The following is a 24,257-nucleotide window of genomic DNA, read 5'->3' as shown; positions in this document are numbered from 1 at the left end:
TATATCTACTGCCTTCACATAAAGCTAAAGCTTTCAGAGAAGTGCTCAGAGAGACACAAAGACTATTGCAACATTGGGGGTGACGTAAAATGATAACACAGTGAGCCCTCAGTATGGGGGCATTCATCGATCTCAGTCCTTGTAAAACCTACATCCACCATCATCAGAAAGCCTCCAGGAAACAGGTCAGTGAACAAAACCGTGAGAGAGAAAGGGAGAAACTGAAGGAGGGATGCTAGGAAAAGGGGGTCAGAAGTTGATAAGAACTGAACTGCACTGTTCTTCTATAGACCAGCTGCCGGAAGAGCTGCTCATAGGGAGACAAAAACGCTTCCCAGTCCGATCGGCCACTAAAAAGGATGACTGAGAGCTGTCGCCCAGGCAACAGCCTGCAGTGCTGTGGTGTGTATAGCCCTGTCACCACTGACAGACTTTCATACATGAGATGTAAGTCTGTTTAGTTATATGTGATATATATATTTAAGAAGAACTTATACAGGTGGTATTGAAGGTAGATTTGAAAAATGATTAGTAGATAGTGGAGCAGCAATCAAATCCATATTGGCTGATATAATTTGCTTTCAGAAAAGGGATATTTAAAGCCTCGGTGGTACCTGAAATGATGTGCGATAGATACATATTTTCTACTGTGTAGAGAGAGACCTTTACTGAAAACGTTACCTTGGCAACAGCAGACAGAAGGAATTAAACCAGATGACATTGTAGACAAAGCTTTCAGAAATGATAAAACATATTCTTTAGATATGTAAAAATGTAGCTTTTTACAAGTATTGCCGTTTTCATCTCAGTGAGACAAAGTCCTAGATTTAGACCTTTAAAAAACATTTGCACGTCATGTCATTGGGGAGTAAGCCGTGAGCTGAGGAGTCCATGTATTAATTGAGAAAGAAAGAGACACGAGCTCCAAGTATAACATATATATAACTGTGGCATGATAATAAGGATGTAAATGTCCAATATTCCAACAGCATTAAAAAACAAATCAGAGAATTTGGCTTTTACTTTATTTACTGCCTAACACACAGGAAGACCTGTAAATATTAAAATAACTATAGAGCGCAAATGCATGATTTTTCTCTTCTAGTACAAAGTTACACTGTTGTAATTGTACTGTATGGAGTTTATTATTGTCTCGCTGAAATATGCAAGCGAGTTGATGGTTCCGTTTGTCTCTGTGTGGCCCTGTGATGTACTGGTGAACTTTTCAGGGTGTACCCTGCTTCTTGCCCAATGACAGCTAGGATAGGCTCCAGCCCCCCCGCGACCCTTTGACGTGGCCATCCACGTCAAAGACATATTCTAGATGGGAGCGTATGATTGTCTAAAACCTGTAGGCATTTTTCAGCACTGACTGAAGCTTTCAGTTCCATAAGTACTAATGCTCCCCTTACTATCAGAGATGCAGGCTTTTGAACTGAATGCTGGTAACAACTCAGATGATCCCGCTCCTATTTGGTCTAGATGTTGCGGCATTCATGATTTCAAAAAGGAATTTCAAATTTTGATTTGTCTGACCACAGAACAGTTTTTCACTTTGCCTTAATTTCATATGAGTTTTGGCCCAGAGAAGATGGCAGCCATTCTGGATCATGTTCATATACAGCCTTTTCTTTGCATGGCAGAGCTTTAACCTGCATTTGTGGATGTCACTGTGAACTGTGTTCGCAGAGAATGATTTCTGGAGGTGTTCCTGAGCCCACACAGTGATTATAGTGAAAGATGACACACATCCAGTGTTAATTTTGGTCTGTGACCCTTTAACAGAGGTCTCTAGATTCTTTGAGTTTTTAATACCATATTTGGTATTATGTAACGTAGATGATGACACGTTCAAAGTTTTTGCAACTTTACCTTGAAGAAATTTGTTCTGAAATAGCTGAAATTTGTAGATGCTGACTTTTGGCAGACTGATTCATCTTTTAACAACATCTCTCACCAAACTGAATACTCACATGCTAGAACATCATCCCAACCTGCTATTCTCCTTGTTTTATTTGTGTCATTCAGTCGCAGTAATTCCATGTGTAAATTCTGTAAAATTTGGCCGTGAAATTATAAAAATCCTTATTCCTGCAGTAGAGCAGTCATTAATTAAAGAATAACTGCATTTCCTTATACTGAACACTGGGAGGCACATCAAACAAAATTAAGCCCATGTGGAAACAAGGCATTAAAGTTACTACACTAAACTGTGTATTTAATAGTTTATGTACTATATCAAACCAGAATCCCTTCCAAGCTTAATTGGATAGAAATGCCTTCTGTAACTGTGAAAGATGTACATGCATACCACAACAACTTTTTATCACTGCCTATACTTCTATTGACAAAAGATTTTACTTTCCATAAGTGTTTTACATTCCAGCTTGGTGTATTATATCGGGCCTTTCCTGAAGCTATCATGTTTCTTATTTTTTTTCTTTTTACAAACAGACGACAAATTTGTTTTGACTCCTGAAAAAAAAATCTGTAGTTCTATAAAATCAATTTTACACATTAAGATGGTAGAATCACTCAGCTGTTTCAAAGACACAGAACAACAACTATTTGTTCAGTTATTTTGTGTATTCAAGGTCAAAATCTGCTTGTGTGACAATTATGATGTAGACAAATTTGCTCAGGGTGCTTTTTAGCAGGAATGTAGGTGGCTTTAAGCTGCCATGCCAACTGGTGACAGATCAGTTTTACATAAAAGTCTTGAGGCATTTTGTTTTGGTGAGAACAAGAGCATTAGAGGGGATGTGATATGTAACAGTCAGTTCTGTTTGCTGTGACTGGACTGTTGATGATCATCATCACAGTGACACAGTGTGTGCGAATGTGAGCTTGTGTAATACACTGATTCATCCTTTTGCTAATGCGCTATGCTGGTGTTGGTCTTTTGTGAAAAAGAAAAAAGTTTCCTCAGCTTTGAATTAAAAGGGAAACATCCCTTTGTTGCTTCGTTCTTCATTAAAAAGGATGAATGTCCCAACTTTTACTTGGATTAGAATTATTTTTTTTTAACACGATAATTAGAACATTCTGCTTCCATGTTTACTCCTAAATTTGTTTTGGATTCACAATAATTCTATAACAACCAGACTTTGGTGCACACACATGCAAGTTTTGAAGTCTCAGTTGGGCTGAACAAACTGACTAAATTGACAAAGAGCTACACGCCATCTTTCATTCTCTCTGAAACTTAAAGCCAATAAAAATCATGTTAGATGTCAGCTAAAGGTGGATATTTTCTGCACTGCTATGTTAAACAATTTTAATCTTGGATCTGTGATAGAGCACTCATGTAAACAGTGGCTGTGGCGAGGAGATGCCTTCAGTGTCATAATACTGAAAATGAGGTCAGTTAATTGGGACGGCTAAATATATTTCACAGGGTACACCTTCTCCTTGGTTGTGCCAGAGTCACCACTGTAACAAATTTAGAATCCTTTTGATAATGACGTGATTAAAACTTTCTGATGACCACAGAGTATCTGATGAGAGCTGATACAGCTGTCATGGAAATTATACAAACAACTCAGTGTTCGAGATGTCACAAAAAAGGATCATTTCACCCCCACTTAAAACAAAACAAACTAAACTAATATCACTGCAAATGATCCAGGCTGTTCTCTGCTTAATGCCGCTCTGCATCTGCTGTGCCTTCAAAATGAATCCATTAATCACTATCAAATTACTGCTGAAAATCTAATGTATGGGACACATTGAAGACAATAACAGTTAATCTACTTTGAGCACATATGTGAGCATCAGAAGATGCTGCATTTGGGATTTTAGAAACAATATCAGGCTCTTGTCACAGGTAATATGAGAATAAATAGAAAACAACAAAGAAAGCATTTTTAATTCTTCCAGCTTTTTGTAGCATGAACCAAGCTACTGTGTAATATGAGGTGGTTGGAAAGAAAAAAAATTACTCTTATAGAATGCTTATAAGTGTTACCACCCCTTCCACATAGGGGCTTTGTCTTTATGAGAAGAGATTTATGATGAATTTTATGAGAAGTCAATTTCTTTCCATAAATTCCATTTGACAAAGTGACAGTGCACAGACATCCTTGAATGCACACTTTTAAAAAGCATTCTTTTGTTATTTGCTTGGCTTTGTTCTACATAAAACGTCACTAAAGCAACTGAATAAATCTTGAAACATTGAGCAATGATTTCCTGTTCTCATAGCTGAAATATTTCAGAATTTTAAGTTGAATTTAGAGACCAACCGAATCACCCATAGATAAGGCAACTTTAACTTATCATTAAGTATCTTTGTCCGTACCTGCAATATTAAGATTATAATTCAATTTATCTTGCTTGTATAGATCTGCAGATAAAGTGAGAACTTTTTTTCATCTTATCTTTATACATAGAAACAAATAAGGAAAACTGGCTTTGTGTTGAGACAAACAGGCCCAGAAGTGAGCAATAATAAGATTTGTTTCAACATTTTGCTCTTGGTGTCTAATTGGGGTGACCTTGTCGACACTAGAAAAAGAGATTTCTCAAGTCACTTTACTCCTCTGTATTTAGAGGGGGATTTCTAAGGGTGAGTTCTTACTTGTTTCACTGAAAAGCAATGAGATGTGACAAAGGCTTAATGGCTTTCTCTCAGTCCTCGCTGTTCCTGGGAGTTGATGCTTGTGGCTGCCTTTTCTTTCTTAATTAAACATTTCCAAATGTATTATTGATGAAGAACACATGGAGGTCTCGACCATTAAAAGCTTCCCAATCTTCATTCTTCAACAGTCCTGCTACAGAGCCAACAAAATCCACTGAACAGTCGCTGCACCGACAATAGGGTGTTGCAGAGCTTCTGGATGTGTTTTACCATATTTGGTAATAAAGTAACATGTTGTCAAACTGTTTGCTCTGGCATAAGCTGCCGCACAGCCATGGGGATATCCAGTCTCTAAGCATGAGCTCAGGGTTTTAATCCCAGGCAAAGTCAGCAAGCACCAGCAGGAGTGTCATCAAAGAAAGCTTTAGAAACATGACAATGGAAAGATATGACACATTCTGAAAGAAGCTCTACAACTCTTATAGCTTTAAGAGGTAGCAGTGAAGAGAACTAAGATATATTTATTCGGCTTTATGATGCCATGAGGTAAGATGTTTAGTTTTTTTCTTCGAAGACAAAGTGTGTGCAAATCCAATCAAAATCTGCCAAAATATCAAAACTAGAAAACCGCCTTTGAAGAAGCTGTGGAGCATCTTAAAGAGCTTACCACAGCGTTTCAATATTTTAGATGTCGGACATTTCTTGAAATGATTTCTTTGTTGATTTATTTAACAGGGATAGTGCAAATTATAAGAAAGAAAATGACACTGCTGTAGATATGCCAGACATCCAAGAGGCTATTTTTCAATATGAAGTCCTCAGATCGTCACACTAAGATGGATAAAACCTACACATTTGATTGCAGCATTTCATAAACATAGTGAATAAAGCTCAAGAGAGAGAGATTTTAGAAAAGGGACTCTAGGACATTAAACATTGTAAGAAAAACTGAAAACTGATTCATGCACAGATATAAGAATCACTCAATTTATGCATTAGGACTGACTAATTCTGAACAATTTACATGTAGTTCAGTGATGAAAATATAAGAATATATCATCTTGATAAAACTACAAGTAGCACCATCTCTGACTAAATGATAGTCACACATCATGCATAGAGGACAAATAAAAAAAATCCAGTTCAACAAGATGTCATACTTTTAAACCATCCCTTAAACTGATCAGCTTTTAGGCTGTCTGTGTTTACAACCAAATATTGCACCTGATTCTCAAAACTAAAGTTACCTCAATCTAATGAGATTATCACCATAAAATAGATTGATTATTGTTTTTAATGCCAGAGGAAGATGGTATCAAATAGACAGAAATCCAGCTGATTGCAGAAAGCATGGGTGTGTAAAATCTAAATCTCCAAAGACTCTTTAAACAACTGCCTGAAATATTAGCAGATATAAAATTAGATTGTGCGGTGACCAAGATTCAATGTCCAGTTCTCAATGTACACTAACAAGTGCAATTTAGAATGACACCAGGAAAGACAACAGAGACTGAATGATAAACCATAACTGTAACCCTAACTTGTCTGATGCAATAAGTTACGCTATGTGTAATTGTACAATGTAAGGGCTCTGGCTGGTTAATATAGTAAAAAGACATTACAAAGGTTACAGAATGAAGAGCAGTAATGACAATATACTGTACTCCATGCCATTTTTACAGTCTTGTAGATTAGACAATTGTTTAATTCAATTTCTTCCACATAACCAGTTAGATATAAATGTGTTGAGGTGAAACTTGAAAAAAAAAAAACATATTAGCCCCTCGATATTAGTCAATACACTGTATGAATAGAGTTCCTTGACTTCTTAAATATGTGTTTAAACCTATCTTATGACGGACATTTCATTTCTCTTCTTTGACTTATACCCAATCATACTCTGATTAGACTGTGACAGTTAACAGATGTCACTCTTTAGGTTGCGTTATCTCTCACTAACACAAAGGGGAAATGAGATTGATGAGGTCCCATCTCTCTGTGGTCACCTTACTGGTCCCTGGCATCTGTTAAAAGGATTAGGAAGGATGTCACCCACTGATAGAGGTGATTGGACCACTGCAGGTTGTGTCTGATGACTTTAGTGAACATTTAGTTGCTTATGCTAACAGACTGATAAAGTTATTAGATGCACATGAATGCTGGCACTGAATGATGCCAGCCTTGCCTCCTCAGTTTTGATACAGTGAAGACCTTTTGATCATTGGGCAAATCTGAGTTTGATATGATCCTATCATGCCATTTTGTGTACAGAACAATCAACTTGCTTCTAAACATATTAGCCCACCAAAAGTTTGTACCTTCAGAGAAATTGTTGCTGGAGTAAAATCATCAACCTCAAGAGCAACCTAATATCTTATCTCGTTCCAGAAAAACCTCAATAGTTTATGTTTAAATAATGCCTGTGTTTTTGAGCCTCCAAACCAGCGTTGCTCATGCTTACAGGTGGAGAGAAGTTAACCTCAAAGTTAAAACTTGCAACATGCTTGTTTTTGTTCCTCAGTTGTGTCTTTGTCTGTTTTTTTAGTTTTTTTTTTTTTTGTAGTAAAGTAGAATTTCACCCCACCAGAAATAATCAATAAATCAGTTAGTTAGCAAGGTAAAAGAGTTGCGTATGGAAGTAAATTTACCCATCCTGAAATCAAAGGTAAGACTTTAGTAACTGCACTAACTTTACTGCTCTGTTGAAGGAAGCATCAATTAGAATTTTTGTTCTTCATGTTTTGTTTGGCATGGACAATGTTATGGACACATATTTATTGCAGACCTTGTGACTCATTTGCCAGAGTCAGATTTTAATTAACTGCTGTAGCTTTTCTAATGAAGCTGCTTTACCATTACCTGTATGTTTAAAGCAGCTTAAAGAAAAATTTGTGTCTACATGTGAAACGTTAACAACATTAGAGAAATAATAAATCACATAAACCTTTCTAAAACATCTCTTCTTAAAACAAATGTTTAAAAGCATAAGAACACTTTTTCATTACAATTTAATCAAATAAAGCAGGTAGAGACAGCACAGAAGTGGCACAGTGCACACAGTACCTACATCAGGCTAACTGACATGTGATATATGGACTTCAATTCTCTTTGTCAGCAAGTGGTGCCAGTAATATTGTGGGAGAGGAAATGACTCATTAGATTAATTACAATTGAAAACACATATGTCTTAGTCAATAATCTTGATTAACTCACATTTAATCAATACACATTTACAAGTAACATGCCAGTCTGCTATCCCCAGTGTTAGAGGAAAAAACTGCAACCGCAGGCTCACTTACAAATTTAGTATTTCTGTTAACCTTGAGTCTATAGTGCCCTTTTCTGGTCTTTGCATTATGAATATTGCAAGCCATCAACATTACCGTACCCTATGTACCTGAGCATGGGTCATGAATATTGAAAAAGATCATTTTGCAAAGTCAGCAGCATGAAGATATTGTACAAAAATGTCAGTGGCATGGACAAAAGGTAATAATTCAAATTGAATGGCATCCAGAAATGTACTTGAGATATTACGTAATCTAAAGGAGACACCGGTGCTACTTATTATTGGTGGTGACCGTAACTCCAATTTAAAAAAAGTTGGAATACTGTGTGAAACTGACATAAAATCAGAATTATATTGTTGTATTATCATTATTGAAATAATCATCCCAGAAAGCTCAGCTTGGTTAGAAAAAAAAAGGAAAAACAAGAACTACACATCAGATTTTAAAGACCAAAGTAAGTTTATTAAATGTTAATGTTAATGTCAGTGCAATTAGGAAAAGGCTGAATAAGTATGCATTGTTTGGCAGGGTTGCCAGGAGAAAGCCTCTTCTCTCCAAAAAGAACATGACTGCACAGCTTAGGTTTCCCAAGGGTCTGAACAGACCACAAGACTTCTGGAATAATGTCTTGACAAACGAGACCAAAGTGAAGATGTCATAATGCACAGCACTACGTTTTGAGAAAACCAGACAGCATGCCGGCACAAACACGTCATATGAACTGTTAAGCAAGATGGTGGAAGGATGATAAGTGGGCCTTGTCTTGCAGGCTTAAAACCTGGGCACCTTCCAGTCATTGAATCAACCATGAACTCCCTTGTATACCAAAACAGTCTAGAATCAAATGTGAGGTCACTTCCTTGACAGATGAAGTGTTGCTGAAACTGGGTCATGCTACAGGATAATGGTCAGTGATGTGGTTGTCTTCACCTCATTTTGATGTTCTTTAACACCCTGATGTGTTAAACCTTGGAAGTGAAAGAGAGAGTAGTTTCTTTTTCATATGTCTATGTATTCATATACATGGGAGACAAGTTCATTGTTTCTCAGCCTAGACAGAAATCAAACGGAAGATCTAATGTGCAGTTTTTGGGAATTTTTCATCCAGTAGCCTACTACTTTTTCTTGTATTAAAAAAAACATCTGATAAAAGCTTCACAAAGTGACTGGCACACAGCAAATCTTTTACTGTTGAATACAAGCACTCCCTTGACAGAGCTTATGGAAAAGCATCCATGAATCAGCTGAAAGAGAAACTGAGATGTCTCTCAATAGTTGTGCCTGACCGTCAAATGCAATAAAGGATTGTAGAAAAAGCACTCTTAGATTTATACAGCATATTGTTACAAGTTACAGCAGGTATATTTGTTAGCTTCGCAAATAAATGTCAGAAGAGTTTGTTCTGAAGAGGAAATATTGGATTATTTAGGCCAAAAAAGTTGCTAATTGCTAAAATGAGCCCACAATAACTGAATAATTGAGGTAAGTTTAACTTTATGTGTCATCTTTTAACATATCCCTGTCTTTTTCAGTCTGTTCACAGTTCTCCAGAGGAGTCTACGCCATCTTCGGATTCTACGACAAGAAGTCTGTTAACACCATCACATCTTTTTGTGGGACACTACATGTCTCCTTCATTACACCCAGCTTCCCTCTGGATGGAAATCAGCAGTTCATTATCCAGATGCGACCTGATATCAAGGGGCCCCTCCTAAGTCTTATCGAGTACTATAAGTGGGACAAGTTTGCCTATTTGTACGACAGTGATCGAGGTAAGTCATCGACTTTTGAAAGTCTGCTTCAAGTTCTTATTTTAAAGTTCTCACAAGCTTGATTCTTAATTCTTACTTCTAAAAGCTCCAGCTTCTATCAGTGCTCAATCTGCTAGGCTTGAGTTTTGGATATGGAGAGTAGACAGTGCTTTCAGGAATACATTTTGGGTTATAACTGCAAATTAGATTTCTTTTGCATGCAGCATACATGCAAAACAGTTTTTCAGCAGTTGCTGTTATCACCTGTACTACACTTCAGGATATCTGGCGTTAATGACTAAGACAGTTGTACTTAAGTCTTGACACTGGAACATCTCAAAAATAGCTTAGGACAGCAGGGTATGTGTGAAAATGACTAGAATGGTCACAAAAACAGCTTTGCTCTCTGCTTTACTAAATATCCACATGTAGTGTAATTTTGATGGAACCCACATGAGCTGCATAGAGTAGACATGTAACAGTGAAGAGAATCCATTCAATATGAAACAATTATACAGGCTGTGCAATACTCTTATTAAGTGCCACATCATTACATCAACTGTCAGAGGATGTTTACAATGGGATATAAAGGGTGCAGCAGTTGAAATGTCATTTCAATGTCATATCCCATATCTATGCTTTTTATAGACAACACCACAATGACCAAGGACTGAATATTAACTGCAGGATGGTGGAGGGTGTTGAACTTCCTCATACAGTTGGGCAGACAAAAGTATTTGACTGTAAAACCTCTTGAAGTATGAAGTTGTTTGTAAAACATAATTGTTTCACTTTCATATAGTTAATAGACCTTATTCAGAATCCTGGAGTAACCTTAACGCTTAACCTTACCATAACATTTATACTTATACTTCTAACTCTAAAACAAAGTTTTGTGTTGAAACAGCCCTTTAAATTTGGGAGTCCTGCATATTAGTCCCCACAAAGTTCTTGGATCCAATGAATAAAGCAGGCCCCCGTGCTTTCAGACCCAATTTTGTGAATTCTTATATTCAAACCAGTTTTAATGTGGGCACAAGCCCTAATTTGAAGCTCTGCCAACCTTTTGATCTACAAATCTGTTAGACTGACAAATATTCCCTGAAAAAAAAAAGTTTATTTATTGTTGTGGATTGAATTCAAAGGAGTGAATGCCAAAAGATAGCACATGTTATATATCAGTATTAGTTTGTACATTTAAGTCAACAAGTTGACCTTAATAGGGTCAAAATTATGTATCTGATGAAAAAAAAAGAAGAAATTATCTTCCTTTTTTCAGTGAGTGAAATGCCTGCATAAAGAAGTAAGAGCTCCTGTAGTGATGACCCTGCAGAACAGCATAGGCTGAATTAATTAGAAATAAAAAAATATCTCCACTCAAACTGTATTATCCAGACTTACTTGATATTCAAATCTATTCTTCTGATTCTTCTCTATTTCGCTTTGATAGTGTCAAAGTCTGAAACTAAGGTGTTTCTTTGAGTCGACAGTTCCCTTCAATGTCCAAAAAGTTTCACATGCCACATATGCTTTATGAGGTTGATAATTGCAGCTTTTTCAAAACAGAGGCAGCTCAGTTTAAAGACGAAGGCAGTTGAGTACAAGAAAATAACGGGTAATAAAGCTACCAGTAATAGATTGACAGTAAAATTTCTGCTTGTGCCTTTCCCGATTTAGTTGTGTCATGTGACCCATTTTCTAGCATGACTGTTTAATCGAGATTTGGCTATTTTTCCCTTTGGAGGACAATGGAGACTCCTGCAACACAGAAAGATGAACAACGGCACTTCAATGGGAAACTCTTTTCCTTTTAAAATGTACGAGTGTAATTTTATTTAAATATTGCACCTGTACCGAAAAACATGGAAGACCTCAGTTGTATCCAGTTCCAGTCTTCTTTACTATAAAGGAGACTTGTACTTCAATTTATATTTCTTAAGTCAACCTTTTCTTTACTTGTCAGAGTGGGATGAAAATTATTTATATTTACGACACACTAAGAGTACAAGTGTTGGGATCTTTTGAAAGCTCACATCTGGCTTTCTGTAACATGTAAATGTTACCCTGAGTGTCTTAAGGTAATAGGTGGTAAATCAGCTCAGACAAATGGGATCACTACATGTTTAGGCTGAATACAGTGTAGCGTGCTGCCAATGGATTAAGAGGGATTACTTTTAACTCTCTATCATTTTACATCACTTACACTCCCCCACTGCATCTTTTCAAGCTCCCACACACACTCAGTCTCCTCTTTATTCACTCACATTACTTTCCTTTTGTCCCATTCACTGCGCAGGTCCTCATCTTTTTTTCCTTCTTAGTATTCACTGCTAATTTAGTCTTGTTCTGACTAGGATAGGGATCAAATACTGCTCCTCTCTAAAATCAGAAGCACAAGCTGTTTTAGATTGTCCCCAAGTTAATGCTAGCAATGACCTGCTCTCCCTACTGTACGTCCACAGAGGCACTAAGGAGCCTGTTGTGCATATTTCATCATTGCATGGCTGTCTAATTAGGTCAGCGTGATCCTCTCATTCCCATGGCAACCAAAGTGTAGCAAGAGAGGGTGAGAGAGAAGGAGAGAGGGAGATTATAAGTGACTGAGCCTGTTGGTAAATGATGCAAGGATGTCTGCGTGTGGGTGTTTCTCACGGAACCAAGAGAAAGGAGGCGATGGAGTTGCCACCGGTTATGATGAATTCTATTAGCACATTGAGACTGGATGAAACAGCATCTACAGTGTCAGTTTAGCTGGTTGGAATTATATGGGCACTCTTTTTCTGTATTTTTACCACACTTATTTGCAGAATAAAGTATCAAATGTTATCAGATAAACAAATGTACCGTATTTTCCGCACCATAAGGTGCACCTAAAAGCCTTAAATTTTTCATAAAAAATGGCCGTGCGCCATATAATCAAATATCTGTCGCGGACACCGCCATTTTGAATTTACCGCGGGGAGCGCCGAGCATTCATCGGTACATTAAGCCCCCTCCGCATCACTCACCGCTCTCTCTTCGCGCCACCGCCATATTCACTTTTGCCGCGCCTCTTCGCTCTTCTTCATTGGAAAATAATGGCATACACCAATACACACCAAAGCTATGATTTCTCCCATGATTTGTCAATTTCTTGCCAAAAAAAACCAACAAAAACTACTTAGCACATTGTGTCATGTCTCCTTATTCTCCTGTTCATTCAAATTTAGCACAACTTCAGGATAAATAGGAAGTCATCCCTGCTTCCCTGCACAGTAGTAGCTCTGCGCCTGTTTAAATGGATGGCGCAGTCTTAGTAGCAAGCCAACACATAACATATGAAATGATTATAACCATCACATCATACAGAAGTCTGTGGTCTGCAAGAGAACGCAGTGGAGCCAACTTCCACATCAGTTCCAATCTAGAAAAGCTAAAGAGCGTTATAGTCTTGTGCCTATAGTCCATGAAAGTCTTTTCCCAGTAAACCATGTGAGGAGTTCTATCAGAATTAATTTCAATATACAGTGTCAGCACTGTGCTTGGTACAACAACTCAAATCATTTTCATTATGTTGTAAGTATGATTTATGCTATTTTTAACTTAAATTAAACCTTAACAAACATTACTGCAAAATGAGCAATTCCTTTAACATTTTGCTTTTGTTCTTTCTTTATTGTTACTATAAATCGGTCTGAATTCTAATTACCTCATTCAATAAGCATTAATTAAACAGTCAAATTTAACTACACCATGATGGCCTTACTGTAACCATGATGTATAATCCACACAGATAAAATTGCAAGCCTTCATTTTCCTCTCCAATGTCATAAAATCATAGCCCCGTTGCATGAAATTGATTACATCTGTAATTCACTTCACTGTAGCAAGTAGGAGTGAAACACTCAACCCTTTATCAAACCACTCTAACTGTTCTCTGCAGACCAGCAATCGATAACAGCAAAGATTCAACAAGGAAAGTAGACAGTGTGAGTAATAGGAATATGAGTTTAAATGGAAGCTGTAGTCCTTTAACCTACCATCTACCCAGGGAGTGGTTTTTATGTTGAATTTGATCACATGTATACTATAACATGTATTTTTAAATATATTTATTCACTTTCTTTGGTCAACATGAAACAATCAAAGATGAAGAATAGGAACTGAGCATGGCAGCCCTCTTTTAAAAAAAAGTCCAAATTAAAAGCACAGAGCAAGAGTTTAAGTTAATCCTGAGTATATTGTTTTGTCATTAACTAAACTGTGAAAAAGAAAAATGAGAAACTCAGACTGAGGATCGCACCAACATGCAGTACAATCATTTAGCAGTATTGATATTGATCCAGTCAAGTGTATTGTTGGAGCTATTTTCCTCCCACATGTTGAACAGGCTCACATTAGAACACCTGTGACTCATCCGGATGAGCTCTTTACATAAGGCACCCAGTCGCAAATAAAAACTCCACAGGGTTTGAAAGCAGACAATGAACTAAGCCTTGTGCAAAAAAAAACAAAATATGCTTCTGAACAGGTTGCATCTGCCACGTAATTTGTTTTTAGGTTATTTAGTTTAATCTGCCGTTAACAATGGCTCTTATGTATTTTTGCTTTGAATTCCTCTGTGGTTTCTATTGAAAGCTGCATGTGATGCTGCCTATATGTGGGCCCACAAAAGTTAAAGATCACAACCTCAAAGGCTAATGATGATTCACTGTCAGCCAGAGATGATGAATAATGTGACTCTCTGATGATTCTATCCCCAGGCCTCACAACACTGCAGGTTGTTCTGGATACAGCAGCAGAAAAGAAGTGGCAGGTGACAGCCATCAATGTAGGGAACCTGAAAGATGAGAGGAAGGATGAAGCTTACCGCTCACTGTTCCAAGATCTGGAGAACAAGAAGGAGAGGAGAGTGATCCTGGACTGTGAACAGGACAAAGTGAAAGACATCATGGAGCAGGTACTATAGAGTGGGCAGTTTTTCTCTAGTCCCTCTTTTAAGCTTGAACTATTTGCAGAGTAACACTTAGCAGAGTAACACACACTATTGGCTTTTTATGTACAACAGAGCAAGTCCTCCACTTGAGTCATGTGTGTCATTTGTCATTAAATACTCATAATTCTGTCTTGGAAAGTACTGACCCTTCAATTAACACGAGGGAAATACACCCTTATATAAGTGTTTCCACACAGGAGCTGACATCATTGTCAAGTCTATTGTTTAAAAAGTTCACATGAGGAGAAAAGAGGGGTGGCTGGATGGAGCAGCTAGTGATGCGCTCTCAACCACGACCTTCGTGAAACAGGAGATCAAGACCAACATATGTGATGTCAGTGACACAACAGAACTTTACCGAATCGCTTTTGTCATCCCCAGGCTACATAAAAAAAACTAAAAAAACACCAGACATAACTTTGAAGCATTTAAAAACAATCAAGGTTTCAGCTAAAATACATTCTTTTTACAATGTGTTACAAGGTGTGCCATATGGATGCCATTTTACAGGTTTTCATAGTTTCATGTAAACACAGCATGTTACAATTAAACTTTGTCATTTCTTGAATGGCTTTAGACTGTAACACCACTTGGTTAGGGTTGGAAAACAAGGAAAGAGGACAGTCTTGCATAAAAATCTGAGTACCACTGACAAAAGTCGTTCACGATTCTTCACCTAAAAACTACCTGAGGTGATTTTTGTTTAACTATTAGAACTCTCATTTTTGAACTTGCTACAGAGTGAAATGTCTCAGCATTAGACAGTGGATGCAGTTATTAAAAAAGGAACAATGTGAAAATGCTAACAACCTTGTTATCCTTGAATTCCTCCAGCAAAACAAAAGTTATATTTAGTTTAAATATGTGCAATTTAGAAGAACAGCACTGTAGTATGGACCTGGCAGTACAACAGATGTAAAATGGAACCATACTAATTAGTCATTTAGAATTAAACAAAACTGCAATTAAAGGCAAAACAAATGGAAACAAACAAGTTATTTTTACTTAACCTTTTACCCACGAGAGAAGCTTATTGATTATCATTTGAAGCTTTGCAGTGTCTTTCTAACCAAATGCTGTCAGAAGTCAATGTCTACAGCATAGTCGTTATTTTATCAGGGAAAAACAGACTCTTCAGGGGGAAGTTTTTTGCTTAATGTCAAACACATTTACATAGGAGACGCAAAATGTTATTATCAAAATAAGTGTCAAGTAGGAGCCCTGACAAATGGAACTGGCACTCAAACAGCACAATTAATTTTAGTTTTAATTTCAATATGAAATACTGAAAAAAAACATGAATAGGATATGTGTGTCATTTTCGCTCTTCTTCCTTTTGTGTCACTTACAAAGCATTGGGTTGGGAATATGATATCTATGTTTTTCAGTATTTGAATGCAGACACCAACATGTCCTCATTTTTTTTTTTTTTTTTTATGACTGGGTCTTTCATCCATGTTCAGGATGATGGTGACAAATAATGATGCATAAAGTTAGTGTAGTGGGGGGTTTGCTTTGCTTCTGTATGATCCATGTTTCTCATACAATCTTGCAGGTCATCACAATTGGCCGTCATGTTAAAGGCTACCACTACATCATAGCCAATTTGGTAAGTTCAAGTAACTTCCATAAAATGTAAATTTTGGAATTTCATTATCTTTTTCTTAGTTCATTAAAGGGGAACTCTGGTATTTTTAAACCTAGACATTTCTGGCATGAAATACGTTTATCTACTCACCGAGAACAGTTTGGTGAAAGTCGGCGTCCTTCGGAAGATATTGAGATTCCTCAAGTTCCGCATATATCCATATAATGGATATATGGACCGTTGTTATTGGTGGCTATCAGGGGGCTTATAGAGGGCTTTCTACACACTTGTCTACTGGGATGACGTCATTGACACGCGCTGCTGCAGCACAGCTTATTTCGTCCGTGCGCTGTGACAGTCGGCCAACTTCACAAGTAGTTTGCTACTGATAGTTTAGTGCAACATGCCAGGATATTTATCAGATTTTGAGGACGTGAACGACAACTTTGAGTACGATGGACATCCTTACCGGAGTGAATGAGCTATGCTGCAGTAGCAGACATCAATGACATTATCCCAGTAGACAAGTGTGTAGAAAGTCATCTATAATCATCTATAAGCACCTGATAGCTGCCAATAACAACAACATTGCAGCTATCAACTAACAGTGCAATAGTACGCGTTCATTCATTCATTCGTCTTAAAGTATTGGTGAAATAAAGACAGATAATGCCTTAATTAGAGGCTGCATCGTCTATGCCTGCATTCACTTAGTTATATGGATCTCAAGGAATCTAAATATCTTCCGAAGGACGCCGACTTTCAACAAAATGCTCTCGGTGAGTAGATGAACATAGAAATAAGAAATAAGGTATAGGTTTAAAAACACCGGAGTTCCCTTTTAATTACTTTTTAATGTTGTGCATTGATTCTGGCTACAGTTGATTAATTTTCCTTTTGATATTTTTAGGGTTTCATCGATGGGGACTTGTCCAAAATTCAGTATGGTGGAGCCAACGTTTCAGGCTTTCAGATTGTTGACTTTGATGATCCTTTGGTTTCCAAGTTTGACCAGCGTTGGGATGCCCTGGAGGAAAAGGAGTATCCAGGAGCTGACAGCAAAATAAGGGCGAGTTCTATCCCCTAACTCTAACCCAAACCCATACCCTCAAAGTACTAGAAATATTCTTCCGCCTAATAGTTTTAAAAATGGACAATGTTCTATCTCTCTTAATGGCCAAACAGATTTCTCAGAGTGGTTTGAGTCTGGTTGAAATCTGAATGAAAAATCATTTTCACGTTTAGAAAAAAGTATCAACTTACTATAAAAGAAAAATAAAAGCACGTCAAACATGATGCTCTCAATTAGGATGTAGAAAATACCACAATGTAAAAATACCAAAGAGGTTAATGAGCAGGTTTGTTTGGTTTAGAACTTCAGTGGAGGATACATTATTTTCAAAGTGTCCCACTTTGGTGAACCTCAATTATTCAAAGATTTAAGTTTTGTCAACTCATTATTCTAAAAATGTATTATATTAGGTTGCAGCCAAGATTAATGGCTGGATATTAGGCACTTGATGGCTTCAAAGCAGAAAATCTAAATGTTGCAGAATAATACTTAAATGCACAGATGTTAAGACAAGTCCCAAAGTCCCAATTACAGTGGCTCCTCACTAATTATAAATAAAGATTCATTCAAATGATTTAGAATTGCAATGGAATTTCCTCAACAATTATTATAAATCATGAAAAAATGTTATTGTAATATATGTTTTGAAGAAAGTAAATAGATCAATGAATAAAAGCATTGACCTGGAGTGTCTCACCATTAGATTTCTGTCCACTCTCTTTAATGTATTTTAGTGTATATCAAGCTCTGATCAGTCATACCAATAGAAAAGAGCAGCAGCTATCTGCTGTTTATTGATTGCATCAAAAATGAACTTATTGATAAAAAAAATAAACTTGTATTGACATGTATTGGTGTGAAGGTTTAACTTATTAGGGCTTAAGGTGAAACCGAGGGAAAAGTTTTTTCCTTTGAAAGTCTCTCTCCCATTTTCTGTCCTTTAGTACACATCAGCACTGACCTACGATGCTGTACAAGTGATGACAGAAGCCTTCCGATATCTACACAAACAACGCACTGACTTCACCAAGAGACCCAACAATGGTGACTGCCTGGCTAATCCTGCTGTGCCATGGTCTCAGGGAGTGGAAATCGAGCGAGCCCTGAAACAGGTAATGTCCTGTTGCTACTGAGCATGCCCCTCAGTTATTATTATATCTTTAAGCTAATTAAAAACTGCTGCTGCCAATTAAGTCAAAATCTTGTTTTCATCCTTGTCTGAAGCAATGTGTCTGAGCAGCTGCTGCTTTTTAATAAGCATGATAAAGGGTATGAGCAGATTTATGACGCTGCTGTGACAAGAGAATCCATCGTGCCAATTTTCACTATTTCAGTTTATGGCTCAACCACAACAGTTCAGACCAGTCTGTGTTCTTTACTGGCAGCTACTGGCAGCTACTGGCAGATACTGGCATTTAGTGAGTATGATGACAGTCAGCAATAGCTACTCTTTAGTTGCCATCGGCTTTGGTCATTGTATTTTGCTGGTCTGACTGATTTGTCTTTTACCATGATAGACAGTTATAGCACCCAGTCACCTGACAAGTATGTTTTGCTGGTCCAAACCATAAGAAGGAGACAACATGAGAATTCAAATTAAAACTGAGATTATTTGTCTCTTTTGTTGGTTAAGATACGCTGTCATGGTAACAGCAGATCTCCCTTTGGAAGTGCAGAAAATGCCCACAAAGCTGAAAGTACTTCAAAGAGATTGATTCAAGACTGATGTTTTCAGCATGCATATATACACAGACTTCCAGTACTGACAGCCATTCTTCAGAAGAAAAACAGGTCTACTCACGACTGCCGTTTGAACTTTGATGGAAAGCAAGATTAGGTTTACTCTGGCTGAAAAATGAGGTTTCAACAGCCAGAGGTTGGCCAATATGGATTTACTTTTCTCTGAGGTTTTCCAGGTTTCAGACTTTGAATTCAAAATTGAAGTGAGAGTGCCTCTTAACAGACCACACTGAAACCTGTGGCTGTTATAGATTCATTTAAACAGAATATTTACTTTGATCAAAATCATTTTTGAGGAACCTAAATCATCTGAGTAGATAACACTTAATTATTATGTTCAATACCAAAAATTCAGGGTCATTTATTTGAATTCCCTTGAGTAATCAACCAGCTAATGAAGCCATATGGTTTTTTATAGATGTTAACAGCATATTACCACACTCTCACTTTGGCACTGTTGATAAAATTATATCTGTTGATGCAAGTGAATGTAAAATTAGATTTCTGATTAAAAGTTTATTTAATTTGACTGTGGTTATGCACCACATCATTGTTTGTTAATCATTATACAAATCAGAGGAAGAAATCACTCTGCTCTCTTATTCAGTGAGTTTAGTTTCCACACAGATGTACATCCAGTTGACTGATTGTATTTCATGCCAGCTAAGCCAAGAAACCTAGTCCCATCTAAACACTTAGAGAGGATTACATAATTGTATTCAGCGATTTTTGGTTGTTGCTCTGCTGCTTGCTCTGCCAATTATTCATTCACTCCCCAAAGCACCTACGTCACAATTAGTTTAGCTAACATGCAACTTTGCTAAAATGCAAGGCTTCTGTTGTAGCACATATTTTCACATAAAATGTTTTAATTGTGAATATATATCAGTGGGTTAAAAAATTAAATACATTTGTGATGAATAGCAATTAATGACAAAGATCAATTATAATTAAAATTTCTTTTCACCTGACACTCCAACTTTTTGTGTCTTTAGTACTATGTCTGAACTTTTCTGTGGTACACAGCAGAAATGAGAGGCAACAACACAAGATGAAACCTCAATAATTAAGGCATTTTAGGCATTGACAGCTTTATCAAACAGCTTCTCCAGAATTCAGTCATTACCAGTTACCTGGTACCCAAAACATTTGAATATGAAACTACATGTAGCAAAGCTTCCATCAACCACTCCATGAACGCAAGAATGAACAAAACAGTACAAGGTTATGATGGGCAAATCCGGTAATCAGAACTTGTTCAATGGTGTTTGGTCACTCAAAAGCACATGTAAAGCTTCCTAATGGCCGTTAACTTCAATGGTCCCCAGAAAAGTAAGGAGAAAGTGAAGGGATTTTGATAAGGAGTACTTTTTGTATCTTATCAGCTGCTCCTGGAGGGCAGATGAAAGATAATCAAAAGCTCTCTGTTATTTCTCCGCCAAATGTGTTTCATGGTTCAAAACAACTTTAAAGGGAGTTTCATGCTGAGCTGTAAAACAGCAATAAAACAACACTTTCTGGTGTCCAGATTCAAGGGTAAATCACAGCACAGACACAGTTTGAATTAATTAGTTTGTAAAAGTGAGAATCTGAATTGCAATGACAATACTAATCCATGTGGTACTAAAGCCTACTAAATACTCACATAATGCAAGGCAAACAGTGACATTAGCATTTACATCTGGGTTGAATAAAGAAGAAAAAAAGTCAAAAAATCGGAATCTTCCTGTCATTAAAAAAGGAGGTGAAAAAATGTTCTTCCAAGTGCCTCGGTACATGCTGAGTCCATGCTGTAATTTCCTCCCGAATCTGGACACTAGTGGTTTAATTATGACGCTGTGCTGTTTACTGGCTCAGGATAAGATCATATTTCAAGTAATTTAGGATCACCAACTTTGGAGATTAGGAGATACTGACAGAACACAAACTGCACTTCTATGTGAACCATCCCCACTGCTTGTCAATTCAGATAACATGGGAGAGGATGGTGAAGGCCATCTAGATCTCAACAAGCACGAATTCTGGGCAACAAAACTGTCAGTGAATAGATGTTTGAGTTGAGGCAAGTGAAGATCCTGAGCTCCTGTCCTGATTAAACATTGATGACATAGCTTGAAGCATGTTGATCTTGCAGCACATATAGTTGTCCAAACTAGCTTGGCACTAGAGTATGGCATCATAGTCAATCTTGTTATTGGCATTCATGCCATAGGACATAACTATTTAGAACTATGAATAGTTATGTCTTCTAATAAACTAGTTCCAAGACTTCAAAAACTGAACCCAAATAATTGACAAATGTATGTGCTTCCCACAAGGTGTTAAACTCTCCTGATATTTTTACACATTACAGAAGGTATTCTTTGTACCCATTTGCTAATGCTTCAAGCATCGGAATAGTCATGTGAGCTGTATTCTCACAACTGGGAATAATCCAGATTAGTGTCAGGGTAGAGTTGATGGAATAAAAAATATGATGCAAAAAAGTTTGCTGTGGAAATGTTTTGTGTTTCATTTGCAGCAGATAAAGGATGGTAGGTGTGTTCCCTACTTTCCTGTAATTGGTGACTTGTGATATCTATACTGCATATGTATGAATCCATAGCATTGACTGACAAGTGGAAAGAAATATACAGACAGACAGTACAAGTGGAATCAGTGACCATTATTAGCAGATGCACTTGCTTAATATGAATTCTGTGGAGATTTACCTGCTCTGATCACACATAGATTCATAGGGAAAATTTACAGCCTTAATACTAGAGAACTTGCTTAGGTTGAATAAACTCTACGCAGAGCCCAGTCATTCTGATGTGGACACTTGCATTCTAATATTCTGCACCTCCAACGAGTGTGTACAATATTTAAGCTCTACAGTGCATGTCTTTAAACAGTTATAAATGATAACCTCCTCTGAAAAGGTATATTTGTTTACTGTGTTTCAGTTTTATCAGTTGTCACTCATAAAACCTCTAGAATATACTTACAATTTTGTACATAACCTACTTATATCCAACTGCCAACACAACAAAAATCGGTTTTTGTGTGGCTGAGCAGTCTTACATGCTGTGATATAAAGTTTCATAATAACTATGTTGTAAAAGTTGTGATGTTGTGTCTCTAAGGTTCGTGTGGAAGGCCTGACAGGAAACATTCAGTTTGATCAACATGGCAAGAGAGTCAATTACTCAGTGAATATAATGGAGTTAAAGAGTAATGGTCCTGTAAAGGTAAGTTTCTGGATGGTCCGGGTGATGCTGAATGACACATTTTAGTTTATTATTTTGTCTTTTCGAAACCAATTACCACCATTAGAACCTATTTTCTATGATAGATAGTATACTCATTTGCATGTATTTTTTTTCTATATACTATGTTATGTGTGAACTGTCTTCAAGCTGATTAATATTCCTTATGTTTTCGCTGAAATCAATCATATATTTCTCCATACAGATTGGATACTGGAATGAAGTTGACAAGATGGCTGTCACCAAATCTGATGTGTTTACAAATGATACAACTGGAATGGAGAACAAAACAGTTATTGTCACCACCATTTTGGTAAATATTATAATATGTTATTTCATAGCTACAGTGATTGTGCATTACATTTTTAGTTTTGGAATTAAAGCTTTTGACCAGAAAGACACTAGGTCAATTATTTCATTATACATACTTGTGTTCTTATTGAACTGTCAACTTGGTGCAAGACCTTGGTCTTTGAATCAGCTTTTTAAATTGTAAGTCAAGCTTTTGTACTGACCGGTGTTCGCCGTTTCTGCCTCCCTCCTCTAGGAAGCTCCATATGTAATGCTGAAAAAGAATGCTGACCTTTTTGTAGACAATGACCGCTACGAGGGTTACTGTGTTGATCTGGCTGCAGAGATAGCAAAGCACTGTGGCTTCAAATATCAGCTGAAAATAGTGGGAGATGGAAAGTATGGAGCAAGAGATGCAGAAACTAAAATCTGGAATGGAATGGTTGGAGAGTTGGTGTATGGGGTGAGTTATTCTGTTAATTTGAAGGCATGCCTTTTCAAAACAGGTGACAGATGGATTTAAAACTATTTAGATATTTGAATCTGTCTCCATTTGTGCCCTTTAAACTGACAGAAAGCAGACATTGCAGTGGCGCCTTTGACCATCACATTAGTAAGAGAGGAGGTGATCGACTTTTCTAAACCCTTCATGTCCCTGGGAATCTCCATCATGATCAAGAAGCCTCAGAAATCCAAACCTGGAGTCTTCTCTTTCTTGGACCCTCTGGCTTATGAGATTTGGATGTGTATTGTTTTTGCCTACATCGGTGTTAGTGTGGTGCTGTTCCTTGTCAGCCGTTTTAGCCCCTATGAGTGGCACACTGAAGAGTATGAGGATGGCCAGATCCAGACCAATGAATCTACTAATGAGTTTGGCATATTCAACAGCCTGTGGTTCTCCCTTGGAGCCTTTATGAGACAAGGCTGTGACATCTCACCCAGGTAGGTCCAAAAAGTCAAGACTGCTATGTTACTTGTGATTTAATTAGTTAAGAATGGTTAGGGATTGATATATGTATTAATTAGTTGTTATGTTAATGGTTTGTGTTGTTTTGACTTAAAATGCATGCCACATGTTCATATTTACTGCTTCTATTAAGTGGAATTTCCAAGTATGCTGTAGGTCTTGCTTTTCCATAGTTTATATTAAATTAGCAACTGAGTCAATTATTTTTCCTACTGGATATAGTTTTATATTAACCTGAGCATGTACAGTAACTTGTGAGTGTAAACACTGGTACTCAGCAGTCATGCTAGTAAGGATAGAGTCTTATACCCCACAGAGATGAATCAACATATGATTTAACCTGGCCTTTAGATCTCATGTCAGTGATATGGGAGGTGTCAATATGACTCCATCCCAGGGTTGTGTGTTGCTTTATAATGTGTTCCCAACTGAGGACACCTTCTTTCTTAAACGTTTGAATTGGTTTTCTCATTCTTGTTTTTATTATATCTCATAGTTGCCTAATTGAAATGACAGAAAACTAAATGTTTTCTTTTAAATGTTGATTTAATTTTACTGTACACTTGGTAAATATTACTGTGATTTAAATCATTAACTGGATTGCTGAATGCCTTGATTTGTATTTGAGACCATTTTTTTTAATAAAAAAAACCCAAAAGGAAATGTATGTATTTCCGATGCTGCAATTTCAGGTTCTGTAAAGAATCATGTTGAATTACTTCCTTTGCCCCAGCATAGCCCTTATTTTAATAGAAA

The 24,257-nt window shown here is 37.1% G+C and overlaps 1 protein-coding gene across 6 annotated transcripts in view; it reads left to right on the top strand.

The window, feature by feature from the left end:
* Window positions 1-24,257, top strand: part of gria2b (glutamate receptor, ionotropic, AMPA 2b) — a 46,299-nt gene that overhangs the window by 14,904 nt on the left and 7,138 nt on the right. For all 6 annotated transcript variants that reach the window (XR_011917791.1, XM_072395238.1, XM_072395237.1 and 3 more), the window contains exons 3-11: window positions 9,402-9,641; window positions 14,363-14,559; window positions 16,151-16,204; window positions 17,094-17,252; window positions 18,200-18,367; window positions 22,121-22,225; window positions 22,449-22,556; window positions 22,791-22,997; window positions 23,109-23,476. Coding sequence is in view for 5 of the 6 variants with exons in the window: in XM_072395238.1 (XP_072251339.1) it covers window positions 9,402-9,641; window positions 14,363-14,559; window positions 16,151-16,204; window positions 17,094-17,252; window positions 18,200-18,367; window positions 22,121-22,225; window positions 22,449-22,556; window positions 22,791-22,997; window positions 23,109-23,476 (1,606 nt within the window). In the remaining variant the exon portion in view is untranslated. The remainder of the gene's footprint in view (window positions 1-9,401; window positions 9,642-14,362; window positions 14,560-16,150; window positions 16,205-17,093; window positions 17,253-18,199; window positions 18,368-22,120; window positions 22,226-22,448; window positions 22,557-22,790; window positions 22,998-23,108; window positions 23,477-24,257) is intronic.

Source organism: Leuresthes tenuis, unplaced genomic scaffold, assembly GCF_036924035.1.
Source record: "Leuresthes tenuis unplaced genomic scaffold, fLeuTen1.0.hap1 SCAF_11, whole genome shotgun sequence".
NCBI classification, from domain to species: Eukaryota; Metazoa; Chordata; class Actinopteri; order Atheriniformes; family Atherinopsidae; genus Leuresthes; species Leuresthes tenuis.
Note: the sequence above shows the minus strand (reverse complement) of the source record. Positions and strands in the feature narration are given on the sequence as shown.